Source organism: Protopterus annectens, chromosome 8.part0 (genome assembly GCF_019279795.1).
Source record: "Protopterus annectens isolate FY-2018-M chromosome 8.part0, PAN1.0, whole genome shotgun sequence".
Taxonomy (NCBI): Eukaryota; Metazoa; Chordata; order Ceratodontiformes; family Protopteridae; genus Protopterus; species Protopterus annectens.
This window is the reverse complement of record NC_056741.1, coordinates 279144634-279169614: the sequence shown is the minus strand read 5'-3', so window position 1 is coordinate 279169614 and position 24981 is coordinate 279144634. Positions and strand designations below refer to the sequence as shown.

At 41.7% G+C, this 24981-nt stretch overlaps 1 protein-coding gene across 1 annotated transcript in view; it reads right to left on the bottom strand.

Moving 5' to 3' along the window:
- The window catches only part of IQGAP3 (IQ motif containing GTPase activating protein 3), a 2364408-nt gene that overhangs the window by 2098028 nt on the left and 241399 nt on the right, over window positions 1-24981 (bottom strand). The window contains exons 9-10 of the mRNA XM_044079778.1: window positions 13282-13369; window positions 5708-5871 (exon numbers count right to left, since the gene is read on the bottom strand). Coding sequence (XP_043935713.1) covers window positions 5708-5871; window positions 13282-13369 — 252 coding nt within the window. The remainder of the gene's footprint in view (window positions 1-5707; window positions 5872-13281; window positions 13370-24981) is intronic.

The following is a 24981-nucleotide window of genomic DNA, read 5'->3' as shown; positions in this document are numbered from 1 at the left end:
CACTAGGCATCTGTCTCAGCGAGGCCGTTCTGTAGAATTTCCACATCATTTGGGGACTCTACTATGGCTCCTAGTTTGCAGTCATCTGCGAACTTCGTTAGCCAGAGGCCTTCTGTGTTAGCCTGTACTTCAGAGAAGTAGATACCAAACAGGACAGGTCCCAGGACTGAACCTTGTGGTACTCCACTTGTCACTAGTTTGAGGTCAGATTTGGAGTCTGAAACTTTTATATTGTGGGTTCTGTCAGTGAGCCAGTTGGCAACCCATCTTGTGATGTAGGGATTTATACCTAATTTAGTGAGTTTAGCTATAATTCCAGAATGGGGGATGATGTTGAAAGCCTTGGCGAGGTCAAGATAGGCTGTGTGAACCACCTTACCCTCATCTACAGCTTTGTTGACTGCCTCAAAGAAGTCGATCAGGTTCAGGAGGTATGATCTGGCTTTCACAAACCCGAACTGGGTGGGATCCAGAGTTTGGAGGTTACCAATGTCTTTGTTTATGAGTTCCATGATGATAAGTTCCATGGCCTTGCTGACCAGGCTCATCAGGCTAATAGGGCGATAGTTCCTGGGATCAGTGGTGGCTCCCCCTTTGTGGAGTGGGATAACTGTTGCTGTATGCCATTCAGTGGGCACAAAGCCTGATGTGAGGCTATGACTGAACATGGTGCTTAGGTGGGAAGCCAGTTTGTTCTGAAGTTCGTGTAAAATGCAGCCCGGGATGTTGTCCGGTCCCATGGATGCTGTGTTTTTGGCTTTAGAGAGTGCATCCTTTACCTGCATAGTTGTGATTACAGGGACTCTGCATTCTTTAGGGGGTGAGGGTAGGGGGGGTAAAGTTAGCAATTAACCTATCTGATAGGATGTTGGTAATATCAGTTGGTTCTGTAATTTTCGTGCAGTTGTGCTGCAACTCAGAGCAGATCTGGGTGTTGCCATTTTGATTCTTGACATAGCTATAGAATGCTTTGTGGTTGTCCTTAGAATCAGTGGCAATTTTGTTTTCGTAGCTAGCTTTGGAGGATCTTATAAGGGATCACAGCTTCTTACTGAGGCTGGCCAGGGAGCTCCTCCACTCATGGGATTTTACTCTCTTTTGAAATAATTTCTTCATTCTGTTGTACAGTTTGTTTATGGCAGGGGACCACCAGATTGGCTTCCTTTTTTTGGAGGATAGCTTCTTGGTTCTGTTTGGGATAGCACAATCCATGCTCTCGTGTAAGGGCTTATTGAGTGCATTTGTGTAGGATTCATCAGTTGTAACTGTATTGTCCATCTGCATGGGTGTCATGAAGTTCACCACTTCTGTCTTAAGCATGAAGTTGGCTTTGGAGAAATTTTTTACCGTGGTTTCCTTAATGGGCGTGGGGGCAGGATGTGGATATCAAGGGTGATTAGCTTATGGTCAGATCTGACCGACATGGAGTTGACCAGGTATGGAACACCGGTCACTCATGTTAGTAATGACTAGGTCTAAGGATATTGTTGCCCCTGGTGGGGGTTTGGATAAGTTGATCCAGGGCATTGGAGTTTATGAATTCCAGAAAGCGTTGTGTGAAGGAGTTGGTACATGAATAGTTTTCCCAGTTAATGGTGGGGGTAGTTGAAATTGTCCATTATTAGGGTGTTTGAGCCCTAATATTTTCCAGTACATCAAGAAAATCCTAGGGCATGGTGGGGGAATCTGTAACAAGCTACAATTTGGACTGCAGTTTTGCCGAGAGTTAGTTGCACTTGGATAACCTCGGATGCATTATGCTGAGCAACTAGCCTGGAGGTGTGGATATCCTTAACTCATTCCCTCCAGTACAACTCTGAGTGTGCACCTTTAACTCCTAGTGGGTGTAGCCTGAGCCTTTAAAAATGAAGTTAACACCTTACAATTCTAACAAATACTCATTGATAGAGGTCAAATATCAATATAAGTGTGTTTGCCATCATGTATGCTACAAGATAAAATATTCTGATACCTTGTATGAAGCATGGTTTTGGAATTATTAATGCAAGTATGAACAAGTAATATTTGACGCCTAGAGGAGCAGTAAGAGGTAACTGCAGATGCACCTGGAGGTGTCACTCGGATGTAATAAGTTAATGAATATGGACACACCTCCGCCTTTGGTGTTCCGGTCCAGGTTACATGGCTGAAAACTGTGGATTGAATATGGACACACCTCCGTCTTTGGAGTGGCAAAAAGGTTGAAGCAAAGTGTGCCATGCGGCTGAATACATGTTGAGCCACCAACTGGTAAAAGGACTGCTCATGAAGCATCAGAATGGACTTGATGAGCTTGTCTGCTAGACGGCTGACTAGCTGTGGAATGTGCATTGCTACAAGAGAAACAAATCCAATGCCTATTGCCATATCCTCTCAGCCTTTCTGAACATGGGCTAGGACATGGTTCTACCCTGCATGTTGATGTACCAAACTATGAACATGTTATCCATCTGGACTTAGCTCAGTCCCTGGGGAAGGAGGTCTTGGAATTCCTGCACCGTTAGGAGGACTGCTCTTATTTCCAAAACACTGATGAGAAGGTCGTCCTCTGCTCGTGTCCATACCCCTTAGACCATCTCCCACAAATACCCCCCACCCCAGAAAGGAGGTATCCAGGTAGGGGAGATGAAACAAAGAGGCAGATGAAGAGAAGATTTAGAGAGACCACCTACCAATTTAGATGTCCCTTCCAAGATGATGTTACTCATATTGGATAAGATGGAGGGTCTGGATAGCTTTGATCACTGGGTGGAAAGTAACCACTGAAGAATCCTCAAGTGAAAGTGGTCATGAAAAACCATTAACATGAAAGCCACTAAGAGTCCTAGCACTTTTTGAATTAATGTTGATGGAGAAGAATGTTGCTGCATTAGTAGAAGCACTGTTGATCTGATAGCTTGCACCCTTTCTGCTGGAAGCTTACAAAGCATCCTTTTGTATTTATACAGCAACTGGTGAACTATGCTTCGTTTATACTGGCGTCATGATTTTGAGATTTGACAGAAATGCCCAGGGAAAGGCAGAGCTGTAAAGAATAGTCTCTGGATGAAAATAAGAATACCGAGTTTGTTGCAATGAAGAGACAATCATCCAGACAAGGGAAGTCACATATCCCTTCGAGTTGTCAGTGGGCTGCAACCCCTGCCATGCACTTGGTGAATGCATGAGGGCTATGGTGAAACCAAAGGACAGAGCTATGAATTGGTTGTGATCAGCTCCAAGCTGAAAGAATAGGTACCTCCTGGATTCTTTCACAATGATGTTGAAACAAACATCCTATAGGTCTTTTTTCTTGCCTATTTGAACAGTGATCATTCTGAATGTCCAAAAACAAAGCAGGTTCTTGTTTCTCTTAGGTACTAAAAAGAATCTGGGATAACTTTCTGACTCCTCTGTGGCTTGGCTCTACTTTTAAGGAGTACACCTTGGCTACTTCGAGCTGGTGAAGTGGGACATCTAGAAATAGTAAATTTTGGAGGGTGCTAGGGGTGAGATAGAATAATCTCTAGATATTCTCTCTCTCACCTATTTGTCCTGCTGGATGGCTAGCCATGAATTAGAATGAATAAAGACAATTCCCATTTGCTGCAGTGGGGACAGCTGAGCAAGCCATAACGGTTGCTAGTTCTGCCTTCTAAATGGACTGTGAAAACCCTGATTTTGCAGACTACTTTGCCCTCGGTTGGTGTCCAATAAAGGGACTGCCTCTGCCATGGCTTGCCCAGTCCGAGATAGAATCAAAGGCTTGGCATTGGGGTTTCATAAATCAAAGGGACTTATAGCCCTTTCGATTCCTGTTGAAAGATCACTGAGGGCTCTCAAATCTAACTCCTGTGACAGATATACCATTTCAGATACAATAACTAAAACTGCTGCTGGGAAACAGTCTCCTGAAACACCCAATACTATTGCCTATTCAAACTTTGGCAACCATCTTCTGAACAAGCAAAGCAATAGTCTTCTAGATTTTCTCTTGAAACAAGGGAAAGAGGAGACCCCTTTAATACCAGCAAATCAGAGTTCCAGAGAAATTACCTTCTTAATTAGTGAGAAGTTTGACGATTTCTTCAACAACCCTTTCAGTTCCAGTTTTCTGGCCAATTCATTCAGCCAGGAGTGTGGAAACGAAGGATTAGAGTTTTCAAATAATCCAGCAATCATACAACATTGCTAAATAACAGAATGTTATGGCATTGATGTTTTGGGGATCCAGGCCTCCATTATCTCTTGGTGGGGGGGGCTGCACCTATGCACTTTATTGTCAAGGAAACAGTTACCTACAGGGGGAAAGGTCAGGAAAAGAATGAACACACTTACTTTTATCCTGGAAGTAATTAGACTTTTTATTACTACATCTCATGAAACTCAATAGGAGCACTACATTTCTTTCTATTCTGAAAGCTAAAGTAGCTGATTTTTTTTTTCTTCCCATGTCCTTTGGGTCACATCTGGAATACTCTTCCTTTAGCTTGTGAAAGAGTAGTTTAAACTCCCTCCAGAAAATTCAGAGCTCTAAAGAATGTAAATGCACATAGCATATTTATCAAGGAATAGAATGTGTTGCCAATTAACAGCAGACAAGGAAAATACTTTCAAAAGTTCTGTGGTAAGTGCATAAAGACACCACAAAAAATTGGGAGGGTGGCTTAATGGTTAAGGTGTTTGCCTTGCAAACACAAGGTGCAGGGTTTGAGCCTCATGAGGGATACTTGGCTAGGCTTAAAATGGCTCGCAAGGGCAGTTAGCTTAGTATTAATCTATCTATCTATCTATATCTATCTATCTAACACAACAGGAATAGAACATTTTTTAGAGGAAAAGGGTAAAGAAAACTGTTGTAACTATACCACGAACCATTACTCTGGAGGGAGTTCAAGCTGCTAAAATAACATGGTGGGAAATTAACTAAATTGTAATGTAAGGGAACATCTAAGCACAACTCACCCTCCACACCACAGGACTACAGAAAATTGGCCATATAAAAGGACAGTGGCCCATACGAAGAAGACTACTTGGGAAGTAGGCTCAGTAATGTCATCTGGTGATACACACTCAAAATGCATTTACCCTACAGAATAAAAAAAATTCCTAAATATTTTTCTCCCTAGTATATAATTTTCTTCACTATTTAGTTGTCAAAACTCAAATAAATATATTCATTTACTTATTAAAAGTACCAAGATGCTGAAATACCAGGACCCATCAAAACAATAACAAATCAATACAATAAGTAGTAGCAACCTTCAAAAATACAGTCCAGTAAATACAAAGAAAAAAGTTCACACACTTATGTATTAGATGTACCTCTGTCAGGGTCCAAATAAACCCTCCTGAAAAAGTGGAACTTCAGTGACCTCCTGAAAGAGGATTCAGATTCACTCACCTGAACCAGAAAATGTAGCTAGGTCAACAATTTGAAAGCAGCAGATCACTTTATATATTGGATAATTTCCTAACACCCGTTCACATTTGCATGTTTTTTTTTCACATATGACCAGCTTGGCTGCTGGATTGTGATCAAAGCTTTAACTGCTACTGCTGCTTTATCTGCACTGTGCACGTAATATGTTACACAACTTATCACCAATGTTGTTATTAATTCAAGATATGAAGACAGCATTAAAGACATAGTCGAAGGAGTAGGGAAAAGCCCAGGGAACTCCACCATGCATGTGCTCTCCAAGAGGACTACATCAGTCAGTCTTACCAATGCCTTCTGTTCTCTGTCAACAGCTAACTGCTCCAGGTACCAGTCAGCATTTTCCCGCTGCACCTCACGAAGGGACAGGGGCTGTGCCTTCAATGCAAGATACAAAGCCTGGGCATCTTTCTTCTCCAAAGTATCATCAACATATTCCAAAGCTGCATGAACTATACAAAATGAACAAACAAAAACAATTAAGATGGAACAAATCTATGTTGCAGAAAAAGTACAAGAGATACCTAAACATAAAAAATGGATACGTACAACATGCTGCCTTAACAAAAATAAATGAAAAGTTCACAACTGAAGGCTATTACAATGGATTAGTAATAAACTACTAAATGGTTCTCAAATCTACAAAAAAAAAAAAGGGGGGGGCTGCATTTATACTTCTCACTACTAACTGATCTGCTCTCACTAATGTTCTTTTCCCACTCAGAACACTCCATTTTTATTTGTTATAATTTAGTAATTACAACTTGGATCATGATAAATTCACCTAATTATAAACTGAACACACAGATTCACAAGTCAATGAAAACTTTTTTACAGCCGTTACACTCGTAAGAATAAAATTGTGTGAAAGAGAATAAGCGCAATTGTAAAAATTAAACTTGTTTGGGCCATGGCAAACAGCTATTGTCATACTTGGAAGACATTCCATAATGTATACAATAAATGGCACAAGTCAAAACAAGTTATATAGTTCCTTTTAAAAAAAATCAGATATATCCTCATAGAGAACTCTTGGTGCTTCGAGTAGTTGTTGTTCTTCACTCTATATGTTATGATATAGGTGGTGCAATTTAAAAACTGGAAAGTTTTTAAATCAAGGCAAATTTGCTGTCACTACTGAAATAAAGCCTTGCAACTATTATGATGACTGTAGATTTGGCAAAAAAAAAAAAACTGTAACCTTCCATTACATGTCAGGCAGAGTAGCACCCTTGCTACCATCAAGACAAACCCAGATAGCTGAATAGGCACAGCCTAAAATTTTCCATGGTCTATCTTGTATTACCATCCTTGAGGCTGGAAGAATTTTTGAATATGGGTTATTGACTAGACTTGAAATGGGAGCATCCTGCTTTATCTTAACAGGACTTTTGGAATGAGAGGAAAGGGAGGGAAGGCATAAAGAAACATCCTCTTCCAGGAAAAAGAGAAGGCTTCCACCCTCCAGATCAGAGGACATGGGGCTATGGCACATAAAAGAAGTTGTTGTCTATTCAGAGGGGAGGCAAACAGATCTATTTGAGGAGTACCCCAATGGTGGACGTCCAGAAACATCCACTCATGGGACTGTGATATGGACCTGCTCAGAGAGTCTACCACAGTGCTCTGACTTGAGGGAATGTAAACTGCCTGAAGCATCACCTAATACTGGATAGCTGCCTCCCACACTTGAAGTGTTAATCTGCAAAGGAGATAAGATCTTATCCCCCCTTGCTTGTTGACATACCACATCACTGTGGTATTGTCTGTAAGTACCTTGAAGGGCCCTGTAGTAAAGACAGGATGAAATGCTTGAAGAGCCAACAGAGGAGCTCTCATCTCTGACACTGATGTGGTCTTTCTTTTGTTGAAGTGACCAGAGACCCTGACCCTTTAGAGAGCCGAAGGAAGCCCCCCACCCAATCCCACATCTGAAGCATCTGTGAACAGCTCCTGAGAGGGGAGTGGAGGTTGAAAAGGAAGCCTTTAATTTAGTGACAACTGCCAAACCCACAAATGAAATTCCAGCTAGAGGCAAGGAAAAAAGGAACTTGAGGTTTACAGGATGAGAGTGCTGAAGCCAGATTGACTTTAGAAACCCCTGAAGCTTTCTCATGTGGAGTTTGGCTGGAGGGAACATAGGAATGGAGGACGCCATGAAACCCAGAGCTCTCAGAAACTCCCTGGCTGTAAGAAAGGATTGAAAGAAGTCAATGAGAGTTAAGGCCTTGGGATGAGGCAGGGATACCAGCATTGGAACAGTCTGGATCATGCAACCCAGAAACACATGATCATGTGAAGGAGTCAGGGAGGACTTTTGGAAATTTATAGTGAACTCCAGGTTTTGTGGGAAATAAATGGCAAACTGAAGATGCTGCAGTAGAATCTCTGGAGAGGAGGCCTGAAAAAGCCACTTGTCTAGGTAGGGAAAGACATAACTCTCTTAGCCTGCAAAAAGCAATGACAGGAACGAGGTATTTGGTGAATACCCTTGGGGCAGTAGAGGCCAAAGGGCCAAGCAGAGAACTAAAACTGCTAGGAAGCAACACAGAAGTGTAAAAACATCCTGAAAAGGGAAAGAATATGGATATGAAGATAAGCATCCTTGAGGTACAGAGAAACTAGAAAACCATGAGAAAGCAGCAGAGGACACAAAGTCTGACGGGACAACATCCAAAAGGAAGAAACCATCTGAAAGGCGTTTAGGTGAGACTCAGAATGGGTCTCCAAGTGCCCCCTTTCCTAAGGGACCAAGAACATTCTGGAATAAAACCCCTTCCCTTTTGAGAAACTGGAACTTCCTAAATAGTTCCCTGAGTCGAGAGACCCTGAAGCACCTCTGGAAAAAAGGCTGATTGCCCATGAAAGGGGGAAGAGATTTCCAAACCATGTAGTACCCTTGGCAAATGATGGAAATAACCCAAGAATCTTCAGTAATGTTTACACAAACAGGAAGGGACAGGGAAACTTTGTAGAAGGCAGTAACTTTGATGGCTTGTCAGATGCCACAGACACCAAAGAAGGCTCAGCACATGGGCACTTGAACTTACAATCTTCAGGCACCTTATAAAACCTATCAGTTTTTTGGGGGAGTAGGGGACTGGGAATTGGGAGCCTGAGATGCAGTAGAAAAGGGATTTAACAAAGTAGTCAGAGCAGGAGAAAAAGAGGTGATCCAGGATTGCCCATTTGCAGAAGCTTGCAATACCTGTTCTGAACCTCAGATACCTGGGCACAATCCCATTTGAAAAATTCCATTCATCCAGAGAAACTAGAAAACCAGTGAGAGTTAAAGCCTTGGGGAGGAGACAGAGATGCCGGCAGTGGAACAGTCTGGATCCTGCAACAAAGGAAATTTCCTCAAAAGGAGTGTCAGGACTAGTGGACTAGTTGACTCCTTCTCCTCAGAACCACAGTCTAAGGGAGAAGGAATATGGGAAGAATAGGCAAGGGATTCCTCATCCGAATCTTCCCCCTCAGAGGAATCTTGTTCCCTAAGCCTCTTAAGAGGAGTAGAAGTCCAAGGAAGAACTGGAACACAAATTCATTGAGGGGGCTTCAAAGCCATAAGGGCATTAAAACAGACCTTGAGCAAAATTCTGCCATTCACTCGGGGTACTTAGGAGCAGGAGAAATATGTTTAGCGTTTTGTTTCTTCTTTAAAGGGACGTCAGGCTTGTAAAACGTAGAAGGCTCAGACCTGGAACAATACCCTATAATGGTAGTCGGCACCTCCTCCCTAACCAAAAATCTGAGGAATACCTCTAAGCCCTTCAGTAATAATCAGCCACGATACCCCCTGAGCATCCAAAGCAGACCTCTGCAAGGCTTCCAGGGAAGTGTGCAAAGCTGGATCCATGCCAGCCTCCAAAGAGGTCGTGGCAGAGGAATTCAACAAAGGGGCCAGGCAATCTTCTGGGCTTTCACTAACCTTAAGAAAGAAGACATCTGGCAAAGTTTGCACAGCCGAAGAGTCAGACCTAGCTTTCTTGGCCACCTTCTTCGTAGAGAGCTGAACCTCACAGTGGGAAGTTCCTTCCATGGCATCTTTTGCCAAAAGCTTAATATGTTGGTTTTCTAAATACACAGCCAAAGAGGAAAGCCGACTATGCAGAATTTTCAGAATGAAAGCCTGGCAATTAGAACAGGACATATGGTCATGGGAAACGCCTAGACAAAATAAACACTGCTTGTGATATTTATGGGTAATCTGTCTCCCACACTGACATTTACCCTTTCTGGATGACATGAACCCCAAAAGCAACAAAAACAAAGGAAAAAAAAAAAAGGTAAGAACAAAATCGCAATGGGGCACTTATCTGAAAAACAGCTTGATGAACCAGCAAACAAAGCAAGCATTCAGACCAACAAACAAAGATGGTGTTTGGACTGGTGGCAAAGTTCTGAGGATGGTACATTCGGACATCACCTTTATGCCCTACGCTGTACTTGGGGGAGCATGTGTGTGACGTACAGTATACCCTTAGCAAGCTAGAAGCACTGGTATTCTGACCAGACATTGGGCCGCCCTTGGCAGGGGACCCTTATTGTAAGGAATACTGCAACAGTGAAATGGAAGGACATCAGACTGATGAAGAAGGGAAAAAGTGTTTATATGTATCCATTGGTTAATGCATGAGCCAGAGAGACTACTTATTTATCTGACTGACTAGATCAACATAGTCCCAGCTGTACACATGCTAGTTAAAGTTTATATGTCTTGCATTTTTTCAATGCCAATTAAAGTTCTCCTGCATTGGGAATTCTAGACTATTAAGATTTTTTTGTATTCATATTTACTTACTGGCAATGGAAATAATGCAGATTTAAACAATCTGGGACAGTATATAGGTTCATAGGTGGGTACTAGGCTATCTGCCCAAAGGCATTTATAAGCCTAGCTAGAATGTGTTGGCTTTCACCTCCCCCTTAGATTAGTTCCCTGTGCCTCTGTCCAGCAGAGCCACAGAAGTGATCCCCGAGGTAAACTTTCTGTTTCCCATCTGGTAACAGAAGTAATGCTGTGTAAAAAAATTACCATAACAATAGATGTTTAATAGATCAGTGTTGCAGTAATGCTAAGTGATGGAACATAGCCTGTCAAGAATACCTTACTTCTGACCAGTCTACTAAACACTTAGGCTCACCTTCTTTGTCAGCCATATGTCTGACCTTAGATGTATTCACAAAACTACATGCTGGTACTCAAGAGATTTACAGATGCAAAAATTCTTAAGAGGTTTCTTGCACCTTTCTTGTTGTAGGTTTTCTAGCCTCTTTTATTATCTGTAGGACCTTGCCAACTTTTACAAGACTGACATCTCTTTAAAGAAGCAAAAAAAACCTAAGAGTAAAAGTGCCCAAAACAAATTAGAAGCCTATCAGATCATGAGGTTTACTGTGTTTAGGTTTGGATGAATTAGAGAGCCTATTTTAATGTGTGAGCAAGTCCATCCTGTGGAGTAGTAACATGTGCTAATTGTCCTTCGCTAGATGAACAGAAAGGAAGGGAAAACCAATGTGGCCTTGGCCAAAATGGACACACCAGAAGCAATTTTGGATTGTCTGAGATTTTGGAAGGACCTTTTGGATGAAAGGAAAGGAAAGGAAGGCATAAGAATTTCCCCTTCAGTTGGAAACTGTAGGCATCCATTCTCCAATGGTGGCAAATATCTAGTTGGGATGTAGCCTAAAGCTGGACAATCTTTAAGACCACCTGTATGTTCAACACCCATTCGTGAAGGTCTGCCTTGATCCGCTTAGGTAGTCTGTCGTGTTCAGTTCTGAAGAAATATACACTGCTTTGAGGAAAAGACTTATGAAATTCAAGGTCCCAAGCTGTCATTTCAGCCTGCCCAGCTGAAAAAATGTTGTGCCACCCATTTGTTAATGTTAACATTTGAAGAGTCCCTGGAGTCCAAAGGTGATGAACACTATGGAGAAGAGCAAGGCTTTAATTTGTTTGATGTTTCTATGTTCTTTACGGTCTTGTCTGAACCAAACTCCCTTAACTTTGAAACCTTTTGAACAATCCCTCAAGACCAGGTCTGAAGCTTCTGTTGAGATCTTCTAAAGAGGTGGGGGAATGAGGAAAGGGACTCCTGGATTGGCTTTTATTTGGCTGATCCACCCTTCACAAAGGGCAAAAAGAGGAATTGGGATGGAAAGAGGATGACAGTCTTCTTCTTCTTTCGGCTTTTCCTGGTACTGTGTCTAAATGCATTTTGGGTACAACTGAATTTTCCACATGTGGAGCCGGACAATAAGAATACTTTGGATTGTGAATTCCATGTACCACAGGGCTCTCAGGATCTCTCTTGGAGAAGTCATGGATATATTTGTCAGAGATAGAAAGTCTGTCAAGAATAGGATTTTTTTTTTTTTTTGGGGGGGGGGGGTGCTGTTGATTTTTCTTCTGAAGCGCGAACAGATGACAACATATTCCTCATATGGGTGGGAGGTTGGTATAATGGTTAAGGTGTTTACCTTACAGACATAAGGTGCAGGGTTGATTCTCACATGGGGCAATTGGTTAGGCTTAAAATGGCCCACAAGAGCAGTCAGCCTAGTAGTAATCTATGAACCTATATTCTCTAAACAGGCAAGCATATACCTTAAAATACGAGCTTGAATGCTGAGAATCCTAAAAACAAGTGTCACCCCCCACCCCTAATCTATCAAAAGCCTTCCCATCATTGTTAGAAGGAGAGGGATAAGTATTAACCAAATGTTTAGCGGCCACTATGTGCACTAAAACAATACCTTCTGGATCTGATCTGGGAGTGTCACAGTGGGACCCAAGACAAAACTTGTAATTGTGTTTGTTTACCTAAAGTTTTGGTTGTGGAGAAGATCTGAAAGCGGAGATACCAGGTACAAACTAACCAAAAAATCTGAAACAAGCCTGAAAAGGAAAAGTTGTTAGTGCACTGCAGAATTCTGACCTAAAGTAAGAAAAAATGAAAAACATTTGTAGCCACTGTCCTTTTTATATAAACTCGGGAAGTCATCCCAAGGAAGAATTGCCAGAAATCAGATGCCAGAGCAGATGCTTGTGGCAACTGATGGTTCTAACAGTTTGGATCTATTGCAAAAGACATTCAAAAGTAAAAGCTGCAGAAATCTTGTGGCAGTGTCACTGGGTCAACAAGTAGCACACTTGTCTCTGATGCTAGGAAATTAGTAGACTATGGGTTCTTTCCCAAACCAATGATAGAATTCACTGTGTAGCTGTGGTGTAGTGGTTGCACACTGGACTAAGTGAAATGTACGGGTCTGAGACCCATGAGCTGAAACAATTCATTTTGTTTGGCAGTTCGCACAGATGATTAAAGCTAGCTGTTAATGAACTTCTTTCTGCAGTCCAAGGGTTGACTACCCTCATCCTCCATTTGCTTACTGATTCACTTTGAGCAAGTCACTTAGACAGTTCTTTGAGGTAGTTGGGGAACTGGGCAAGATTTCTCAGAGCTCTCCTTGGCAGCATGCCTAGTAACTACCTATGAACCCTATAGGTTCTGAACAGTGCTAACTTGAACTTTAAATGGAAATGTGCTGTAAAAATATAGAACAGAAAAATTAAAAAAAACTGGAAGGGAGTCAAAGGAGTAGCAGAAGGAAATGCTTTCATGTCATACTTCCATAAAAAACTGACACATTATACTACAAAATAAAAATCCTGAAATATTAAATTTCCTTTGTTTTCCAGTTATATGTCTAACATGAGGGCTGTCATTAGCATTTAATATGACAGCCTTGGAATGAAGACATATCCACATAGCATAAGCCACAGAAACATTAAGCTAAAGGAGTCCATTTGTTTTCCTTGTGGGCTGTTTTTTTCAGCCATCATCATCTCTCACCATTTACTTTGTTGATGTTGCCCTGTATTTCGGCTTGAGTCAAGTACTCTTCATAAATATCTTGTCCTTCAAAGGTGTGATGTGGGAACTAGAAGATAAATAGAAAGGATTTTGACAAAAATAAAACTGTATTTTAACATGGTCAGTAAACAAACTAAGCAATCACTTATACCCTTTTTTCTTTTGTCCAGATTTCACAGAAATATAGCACAAAGTGTAGTAGTGCAAGTGCGCACGCACACACACACACACACACACACACACACACACACACACACACACACACACACACACACACACACGTATTTGTTCAAGTGTGAGGCTCAATGCTGCAGTAGGATTCAATATTTTTATAAATTGGCCAGAGGTAGAGGTCTGCCATTCTGGTTCGGCTTCAATGGATTTAAGGAACTTGCCATAATGGAGCTGGACTCTTCCCATAGACCAGTAAGCCACACCCAAATATAGAGGATAACAGCTTGTGCCATTTTCAGGTATATATGCTTCACTATAAATAAATATCTCTGGGTCCTCCATCTGTACAGGGACTGAAAGATTTTCCTTTCCTAACATCAGAAAAACATTTTTGGGATGCTAACCCTAGGGATCTCAACACCAATGTACTCAAGAACAAATCACTTTCTTTATAACTCCATTGCCTCCTTCACCTCCTGGCCATAAAGAGCAGTGAATAGATGGCCATCAGTTAACCAGAAGGAAGCTGGGTGGGAGTTTATACTGCAGCAGTTGTCATACTGCTCATATATATACTGATGATGTGTACTTGCATAACTGTACTATATTCATAGTATGGATCACTGATCAACTATGATTAGCTATCCATGGGAACAGTTGTAAAACAGTTGTCCCTTGTATATGGCAATAATTGTAATATATCCTGCAGGAGTGCAGTAGCAAATCCTATCCTGTGTCCTGGACCAAAAATTCAGTTTGGAACATCTGAAAAATAACTGCTTCACAAGATACTCTGGGCTAACACATTTCTAAAGAAAATTGCAGAGTCAACTTTGGAAGAGTGGTATCTCACAGGTCCCTCTACAGCTTCTACATTTTTCTCACATTAAAATGCAATGCAACAAGCTAGCCCTTTAAAGCAATGATTGCTTACAGACTAGGCTACTCTGCTTGCCTAGCAGGAAAGGCATAAAGCTGGTCAAATCATCAGATATTTTTTGTCCTTGCAACACAGTGAGTTGCCGGTGAACATCCAGTAAGTGCAATGCCCTTTTCTCAAATGTTTTGGGGGCTGGAATTAATGACATACAGCTAAATACTCCCAAGTGTCAGCTAGCTAGTCTATTCCTAGTAGAATGAACCCTGTTAACCCCAATACCTTGGACAAAAAGGGAAGAGTTATTACAGGGCTCAGTCTGTCCCCATAAAAGGCAACAAATATTTCTTTACATAATTTTGAATGAAAGTCAGCAATTCCTTATAGACGAGGTAACAAATATAGTCTTGCAACACACGCATTTCCTTGTCACCAAGGTATCAGAGAGGGATAACACAAACCTCTGTAATATGAAATTAAGGTTTCGTGGGACAGACACCACTTTCTACAAGATTTAATATGCAAGACCTCTTTAGGAGCAGTTTTATTGTAGTACGAGCATAGAAGGGTCTATGGGGAGGGCACATTGCAACTCTAGACAGGTATACCATCAAAAAGGCATAAGCATAGGCCATCCTGAAACAATAGCACTGGGAAATGTAAAATGTCTGGTTCTGCAGTTCAGACAGGAAGAATGAACTCCTTGCACTGCAGCACAGTCATATTTTCCTCCACTTGGAGGGACAAGATTTTCAAGTGCTAGGTACTACATCATCCTGCATGATACACATCACCTCCTCAGAGAGCCGAACCTTGAAGTTATCAAGATGAGATTACCAACGTTGTTAACCCAAAGCCCTTTAAGGATAGGTGTGTACAAATTATTCTTCCTGGGGCATGAGGGAAAAGGCTTGCGGGAGGTAAAATGGCCATTCTTTTTTCCGCTAGAATAACTGCAAGAAGTGATGTTGTCTTGGATATAGAAAGTTACTAAAATTAGTCCAGATTTCTCTCTTTTGGCAACTAGGGAACTGGAAAGATAAAGGCTTTCCTACTCCAGGAGGTGGAGAAGGTATGCATTACTCACGCTTCCTTGCATGATTACATGGCAAAGAATTCCTTCAGCTGGCAGTTATTCCCTGAAGCAATTACATTCATTACCAGTATTCCCCATCTCTTCACTTCATTATGATATTATCTGTTATCAATTCAGAGTCTCTGGTTGACAAACCATTTTGAAATCTGAGTGAGGAAATGGGAAATCCCTTTTAGGCTGATGCACCTTTCATTGGCCCTGCATCTTATGATAGGTATGAGTACCTGAAACCAGATCAAACACATCTGTGATCAGAGTCTAGGTGACCTCTGGGACTGCAAGACTTCACCTGGTTAACACTTGAGACAACCAAATTCATTCCGTCCTTATGCAGGGATTAGGGAGGGAGAAATCTTCATTGCTCCAACAAACTTCTGAAATGCCACTGTAGCTTCTTCATGAGCATATTGGCTGGGGTCACCATATGGATGAAGGCTAACATGATGCCTATGCCCTTCAGAAACAGTGATTGACATCCTCTCTAGGTCAGATCTGAAAATAACTACCCCAAATGGATGGTTTGTCAACTGGGAAGTGCAAAAACAGGAATGCAGGCAAGAGGGCTTGAGGCACGCACACAGTAGTAGTTTCCAAAGTTGTCAACTGGGAAGAACAGTTTGGTTTGCTCTGTGTCTAGTAAGGTTCCCAAAATGATTTTTGTATTCTTTGGTGTTACTTGATTTGGGCAGGTTCAGGGTGAATCACAAGCTAAGCAGGCAATGAATGGCATGCACTACTTTCTTACATTGAGGTATATTGAACCAAACAATCATCTAGGTATGGGTAAATATGGGTCCTCTGGGTAGTACAGTCAGCAAACACAGATGCTACACATCTTTCTGGATCCACTGAACAGAAAGAATAATGTGGTGAACTGAAACTCCCATGCCCTACCTGAATATCAGGTGCTGCTTGAGATCTTTATGGAATAGTAAATGCAGCTATGCAGTCCAACTCTTGGGTCACCAAATGGATCTATAATAAAAGGAGCAACATCAATGCTGACAAGGCAAGCATCTTGAATAAGGTGACACTTAGACTTACACAAAATTCAGATTTATCCATTCTAAAATGAGTCTCCAAAAGCCATCCTTTTTCAAAAGTACAAACAGCTTGAATTAAAAAAAATTCCCCTGATCATGCAGGGGAACTTCTCTATGGCCCCACACTGCAAGAGATGAGTTTTACCTGGCTATACCAGCTTTATCTGGTCTGCAGGCACGAGATGCATTTCCAGAAAGGGAGGAAAGGATTCAAACTATCTTGTCGCCTAAAGAAATTTTCTCCTTTAACCATTTTTGGTCCCACACAATTTCCACCAAACCAATGGCTCCTCCGCACCTACATTTTATCAATTCATTCATTTTCCTTTGTGAGAGAGGACCAGATTCACTTGTAGGCTATGGAAAAGCCCTAAGGCCCATTTGTTCATTCCTAGCCTAAGATACAACTCTACTGGTCCATTCATTGCCCTTGAGATGTCACTTCTCATGCTTCCAACAGCTACACCCTGGCATTACCCATATGACCAGTAAAAAAAAGGGGTGCAGTACAGCAGAGCTAACTACCCCCCACCACCCCAGGATGGGTAAATCAACATCAGCTGCACTCACAAACCAGAGCCTTCCAGTGCCCAAGCCACTACTCCAGCACAGCTCACTTGGGCCACAGTCAAGGCTTTATCCCTACACACCACATGGCCAGGCTCCCTAACAATTTGGTTGAGACTATGCTGAAACAGTTTGAAGCAGGATAGCCCTCTTCCCAGGATATGATGGAAGAGGGTGGAGAAAAGCAGAGGGATTTTCATGATGCCAGTCAGTAATGACCACTGCAATCAGGGGAAGGAGAAAACCTACCTCCTCCCTCCCCTACTCTGTTGCTTGCTCGTGTGTCTGCCACCTCTCTTGGCTTTTTGTTTTTTTCAAATGTCCTTGTTGGCTTGAATTGTTCATTTATGAACTGCTCTCTCTATAAAGGATTGCCACTTTCTAGCATACTTCATACTACATTGTAAGACAGGCCTGTCATAAAATTTTACATGCCCTATAGAAAATGCAGTATCTGCTAAAGTAAACTCTATCTTCTCCCATCTCTGTTGTGGTCTTGTCATCTCCTGCTTTTCCATCTCTTTTTTTTTTCTTGGCTTGTATGGTGCACTACCTGTAGTACCTCAATCCCTCAGTTGATGTCAGTGGTGCAGTAGGCACACCTTCCCTCTTCCCAGCTATGGGCATTTTATTTATTTATTTTTATTTATTGATCATTTGTTAACTGGGAAAGTCAGACTTAGAATGAAGCCAATTTTCAGCGGAGGCTCAGGGAGAAACGCTCCATACGTATGTCTTTATAACATGGGAGGAAACCAACATGAATGCAGACTCTGCACAGAAGGCACCCCAGCCGAGAATCGAACTTGAGAACCTCTTGCTGTGAGGTGACAACGTTACCGCTGCACAGTCCTTGTAAAGACACATGCATTCGCCATTCTGTTTAATGACAAAGAAAATAAGCTTGAAATTGCCAAGATTACTCTAAAAACAATGACAGAATATAACAGAAGCTTTATGACAACCAGAGAAAAGAAAGAAAGTACACCTGAAAAGAAATAAAAGACCGAAAAAGCAGAGAGGGGAGACTGAGTGAGTGGTACTGAGGAGCACAAGGACACCCGTGATGAAACAAAAATATAAGCATGAAGGATGTTTTTATGGAGATAAGGCAAATGATCATCAAATCAGACAACTACTTACAGGACAATAAGATGTTGGGAGATATATGAAAGCAGTAAATGAACAAACAGATGCTATCCAGATGCTTATAAATGAAAACGAAATCCTGAAAGCAAAAGTAGAAGTGACAAAGGCAAGTATGGAACTAGTACATGCAGCCCATAAAGCAAGCAGAAAGAATTTGTAACTGGTAGGAATACTGGAAAATAAAGGAGGTAGAGACTACAATGGATATATAAAATGACTATTGGCAGAATACATAAAAATTCCCATGGACATAACAGCAACAGAAAGAGCACATAGGACTGCATGAATTCAATGAAGACCAGAACATGGCAGGCCACAGCAATCTACCAAATGATTCACAACCTATAAACTACAAGAAAGAGTATTGGTACAGCTATGGATACAGAGGATAAAATGATTTTGTTTTGAAACTAGATTGTATGTCAGTCAAGATTTCTCAGCTGATACCAGAAAAAATACAGCAACTTGTTTCCCTGTTCAGAAGCTAGCAAGACAGAAAGGGGAAAAAAGCATCAAATCTTATCCAGCAATATTCAGGCTCATGTGGCCAGGGGGACTATAAACATGACAGTCCAGAGGAAGCTAAACAAGACAGACAAAACAACGCAAGGAGCCTTGGCCAGAAACATGTGAAGACAAAGTAGGCGCCCAAAATGAACAGCACAGAACAACAACCAAAAAAGAAAGGAAAGAAAGTGACTACTTATAGGATTCCCAGGTTCATAGATTAATACTAGGCTAATTGCCCTCATGGGCCATTTTAAGCTGCGGCTATTACTTCACGTGAAAATCAAACCCTGCACCTTGAGTCTGTAAGGTAAACTCCTTAATCATTATGCCAACCTCCCACTTGGATTACCCATCTTCAAAAAATAGCAAGCATTGAAGCAAATAATGGAACCAATTAGCAAGAAGCAAATCAGGGACAAATAAAGGAGCTGAATCTATGACCAGACCTAAAAAAAAACAAATGGACACCGAGAGGAAATACTAATCACAAAAAATCATAATTATACAAATACATAAGAAAATACCACTGAAATGAGCTAGACTTATCGGCTGTTTCTCCTTAACTAAGGAGAGGAATCAGGACATTGACTCTTTAGATGAGCAACACTGAAAATGTAAAAATCTAGCAACTTGTATGATGGGACATGTCATTACCTTATGGAAAAATGGTCTGCAAATTGAGTGTTGCTGTCAACTGTGAACGAATGTACAGTAATATGACATAAAAAATGAGAAATGTAATATGACATAAAAAATGAGAAATGTAATACACTACAAGAGTTGTTGGTTAAGAGTAGGAACATTGTCAACATATTAGGAGGATGAAATGAATGAGAAGGGAAACAAGATGTATGAAAATGGTCAGAAATGCACAAAAGGGAGTAAAGAAAATAAAAACTAAGGGAAAATGGAAGGAAGTAAAATTTCATTTAAACTAAAACTGTAACAAAATGCACAGAATACTAAAGAAGGAAAGGAAAGGAACTGCATACTAATCATCATAATTAAATACAGTTAAATCCAATGGGTGACGTCTAGGTGAGCATGCAGGAGTTGGTGAAGACTATTAAGACTATAGTTGGGCAAGTCCTACTTACCTGTAACAAAAAATGCTGGAATTCCTTACTGTTTTAGCAGCATTTTGGGTTATCTGTCAAGGTAACCCAGTACTGACAAGCTTTCTAAAGCTCAGGCTCCCCTCCCTCACTCCACCTATGATAGCAGATTTGTCCAAGCATATTCTGGCCTTCAGCTATAACAGAAGTAAGAGCTCAGAATTTTTCATTTCAACAAAGAGGAGGAAAGTACCTGAAGCCACAAAGATCCAGCAAGAGTAAATTTGTAGCCAATCACAATACCATACAAAAACTAAATCAATTAACAACCACTGAATCAAAAAGGGTGAAACCCAACTCAACTATGCACAGTATGGGGGATAGCAGGTATGTGCTTCCACTAAGGCAGTGACAAATTTGAACATCTACTGCAGCAGATAAGTAGGACTTACACAATTGTGCTATGGTCATCATTCCCACTGCCTCAGAGGAATTTTGGATAGAATCTAAAAGCTTGCTCTTACCTGGGAGATGGAAGAACAACAATCCAAGAACCACAGAGAGAATGCTCCTAACAAAGCCTGCTCTGGACATTGAAAAGGAATCCAATTTGCAGTACATTCTGAAACCATAAATAGAGAACCAGGTTGCTGTCTCTAGAATGCTTCTAGAGTCCACCTCTTTCCAATATGCCATTAGAGAGGATAAGGCCCTAGTCAAGTGAGCCTTAACCTTGCCTGGAAGAGATGTACTATTGTGGGAGTAATGGAAAATAATAGCACAGGACAGACATTGCAACAGTTTACTTAGACACAGCTTGACCTTTCTTACCTCTGACAGAGGAGACAATTGTTTATCATTCCTAAAGGACTTTCTTCTGTCAAAGTAGTACCTGAGCTGCCTGTACGCATCCAGGGAATGTATAATCTTTTCTCTTTTTTTTTTTTTTTTTTTTTTTTGGATTAGGATGGAACACTGGGAGACTGATGGCTTGATTCAAGGTAAATTCAGAAGCTACTTTAGGCTTGAAGCATACACAACTCAGTCCTTCAGAAAAATCAAATAGGGCTGGTCCACCATATGAACTTGTAGCTCAAAGATTTGTCTTGGAGATGTCAGAGCAAGAAGTAAAAAGTCTTCCAAGTAAAACTGTAAACCAGCCCAAGAGGCAGGTTCAAAAGGAGGTATGGTAAATTTTTCAAGAACAAATCTGAGATCTGAGGGAAGAGGAACTTACTTTCGAGGTGGTCTCATGTGCAACACTCATTTCTTAAAAAACAACCTCAATAAACTCATGTAGGATAGCCCTTGCAAAGCCTGGCCTGAAAATAACATCCAACTTGTAACATTTAGTGAAAGTATTAACAGAGGACCAAGTAGCAGCCCCAGGAATGGAAATGGTATCCAAACCCTTGAAAAAGGCGCCAAAGGGGGCAACCACCCTAGTAGACTGTGCCTTTACAATCGAGGAAAAACATTATTTGTCATGAAAAGATTAACAAAATTAAATGGCCTTAGAAACTGAGGGAGAGATGGTTTGCTTAGAAACAGCCAAACCCAAAATCCTGGGATGAAAGGAAACAAAAAAGCTACTCAGATTTGCGAATAACTTTACTTCTCTCTCAAAAATATCTGTGCTGTCTATGCAAATCCAAGATGTGAAGAACCTTCTCATTGACAGAATGCAGGGAAGGAAAAAAAAGAAGGGAAATAGATTAAGAGACAACTCACTGACCACCTTGGGCATAAACCAAGGACTCATATGAAGAGACACCCGGTCTCTACGAAAAAAAAAAAAAAAAAAAGAGGATTAGCCATGACAGCCTGAAGATCAGACACTCTCTTGGCAGAAGAGACAAAAGAAGACCAGTCTTCCAAGTATAATGTTGGAAGGAAGATGAAAAAGTTGGCTCAAACAGAGCCTGGGTAAATTTTTCAAGTACAGAACTGAGACCCCAGGAATGTGGGATAGACTTCCTGAGAGTCCAGAGATGAAAGACACCTTTAAGAAACTGTTTGACCTCAATTCCAAAAGCCAGAAAAGGATTCAAGGGCAGACAAGCAGAAATTGTTAACAGGTGAGCCTTAACTAAACAATATACCAACACAGCATGGAGCAGATCACACAAATGACAGAATCAGAGAAACTTCCACAGATAGTGGATCCAGATGTCAAGAGAGGCATGAGACAGAAAATCTTTTCCATTTGGATAAGATATTTGTGGTAGTGGGTATCCTGGCCTCCTGCAGAACCTGGAACATGCCCTCAGAAAAGAGATTATATGGTCATAGGTTGGTACTAGGCTATTGGCCCTAGTGCCTATACAAGCCTAGCCATAACAATTCCCTGGCTATTTCTTCCCACACTATTTACTTCCCAGGACCCTTGTCTAGCAGGTGCCTTAAAAGGGATAGAAACCATATCACAAACTGTGACAGTTGAAGAGTGGACAGGTGAGGATGGACAAGTGATCCCATGTCTTGTGTGAGAAGATCCAGCTGGTGAGGTAACTTGTGGTGACTGCCCCTGGCAAAGTGAGAAAGAAGTGGAACCAATATTGGCTGGGCTTAAAGGGAGCTAACAGCAAGATTTTGGGAAGAGTCCAGTCTGACCTTGTGCAGAACTCGTGGCAATAGAGGAAGGGGGGGTGAAGGGTATCGAAACATTCTCTTCGATGGAAACGAAAGGGTATCCACTTTCCAAGCCAGAAGACCTGGTACTCAAACGGAATAGAGGAAGTAGTCTGTTCAGAGGGGGAGGAGTAAAGACCTACTTAAGAAATATCCCACCAATGGACAGCGTCCAAGAACACCTCTCTATAATGGATCCATTTGTGAGCCTGTGCTCTGGACTTGCTCAAAGAGTCTGCCACGAGATTGTGTTCAAAGGAATATAAACAGCCTGAAGAGCTGCCCAATACCGGATAGCTAGACCCCAGACCTGAAGCGCTAGCTTGCAAAGGAGATAGGAACTCTTGCCTCCCTGCTTGTTGATATACCCCATTACTATGGTATTGTCTGTGAAGACTTTGAGGGGCCCGGGATCAAAGAGGGAATGAAAAGCTCGCAAAGTCAGAAGCAGAGCCATTATCTCTTCCATGTTGATATGATCTGACCTCTGATGAGAAGACCAAAGACTTTGTTCCAAGGGGGCCACAAAAAATTCCCCACTCAACATCTGAGGCATTCATGAACAACTCCTGAGAGGGAATTGAAGCCTAAAAGGAAGCTCCGGCTTGAGACAAAAAAGAAAAGGAAACAAGGAATACCACAGATAAGGATAGGTGGAAAGACAGAGGGATATGGCAGAGGGGAAGGGAAAGCCAAATGTAAAAACAGAACCAGGCTTATCCTGCAAAGGATTCTGTGAGGAAGGCATCTGAGTAGACTAGACAGGAGGAAAGATACATGGAACCCCTTTCCCTCGGGACTTGGAAGGATATCTCCTCTGATATGTGGGAATAGGGGAAACAAAAAAATATGATTTAGTTCCTGCAAGACCTTACCCCTATCCTGGAGGGACTTAAGTCAACAGCAGCAGTCTCAAAAAGACTTTGGTTATCCAGAGTTGCATCCAAAAGTTTGCCCTTGATGTCATCAGGAAAAGTCTGACTTACCAGGCTAGGAAGGACCACTGGTTGGCTAACAAAGAAGCTAAGAAAGACATTGCAATAGCAAAGAATAGGGCATCAGAGGCACTCTACCATCTCCTGGAAAGTGATTCAGTAAGTGGCACAAAAATTATATTAGGTTGCAAGGCAAAGACAAAAAGATAAAGAAGATAGTCAGACACCCTTCATAAGGGATGCCAGCAACAACCTGCTCATCAGTCCAAGGGACATCAAAGGCAGATGGAAGGAGTATTTCCAGCAGCTTATGAATGAAAAAAAAAAACACAGAAGCTGTACTGACCCAGAAACAACCTACAATGACAGGAGGAGCCCACCCTAGAAGTAATAAGAACAGCACTAGAAAATGAAGTCAAGGAAACTAGCAGGCTCAGATGACGTCAAGGCAGATATGATAAAGAAGCTGGGTGAGATAGGGGAGAAATGGCTCCTGAGGGTACTACTAATAGCTGTGTAGCGAGAAAGTTATATCCCAGATGATTGGAGAATAAGCATACTCATGCCAGTGTACAAAAACAAAGGGGGCATCCACAACTGCGGGCACTATAAAGGCATTAAACTCTTATCACATTGTATGAAAGTTTTGGAGAGGATGACTGATAAAAGTACAGTTGTGTACACTTACCATAAATGTAGATGTTCGAGTGCATTCACTGTTGCAGTCATCACATCTGGGTTATCTGCCTGCAGGTATCCCTCAGCCGGCCTGAATACCAGAGTCTTGGGATTTCTGCGTCGGATGCTGTTGCTTCTTCCATGACGACAGGGGTATAAAACATGTAGCCGACGCCATTACATCAGTTTTTCTTGCCCCAGATGTCAGGAGCCCCCACAATAGGAAGCAATTACATGGTGTGGAACACCCCCAGTAGAAAGTAAATACCAATGTTATAAGATATGGCCAAACAAAGAAGAATAGGTAGAAGTATAGAGAAGTCAGGGGGCTGGAGGGAGGGTAACCAGGACTGCAACAGTGAATACACATGAACATCTACATTTATGGTAAGTGTACACAACTCTACTATGTTCTTCATGTTTCACTGCTGCAGTCATCACATTTGGGTTGATTCCCAAAGCTGAGGATGGGTGGAGGCAGTCAAGAAGCATTAGGGCTGGCAAGCAGGCCCTGTAAGACTGCTGTGGCAAATCCAGCTCTAGATTTAGAAAAGATAGGCAAGTGGTAATGCTTGGTGAAGGTGTGTACAGAGCTCCAGGTTGCAGCTTCCAGAATGTCCCTGGTAGGGACTCCCCTGAGAAATGCTGTAGAAGTTGATGTAGCCCTAGTGGAATGTGTTCTGATCCCCTGTGGGGTAGGTTTACCATGGTGTTTGTAGCAGAAATGGATGGAGTGTGCTATCCATTTAGAAATAGTTTGCTTTGAAATGGCTTTGCCCTCTGCCCCTGTAGCAAAGCTGACTAGCAGCTGGTCAGATTTTCTGAAAGGTTTAGTCCTGTCCAGAGAGAACCTAAGCCGCCTGTGCATGTCCAGGAAGTGCAGGATCCTTTCCCCTTTATTCTGAGGATTAGGGAAAATGGTTGGCAAATGAATGGATTGGATTAAAGCTACACTAGATACCAC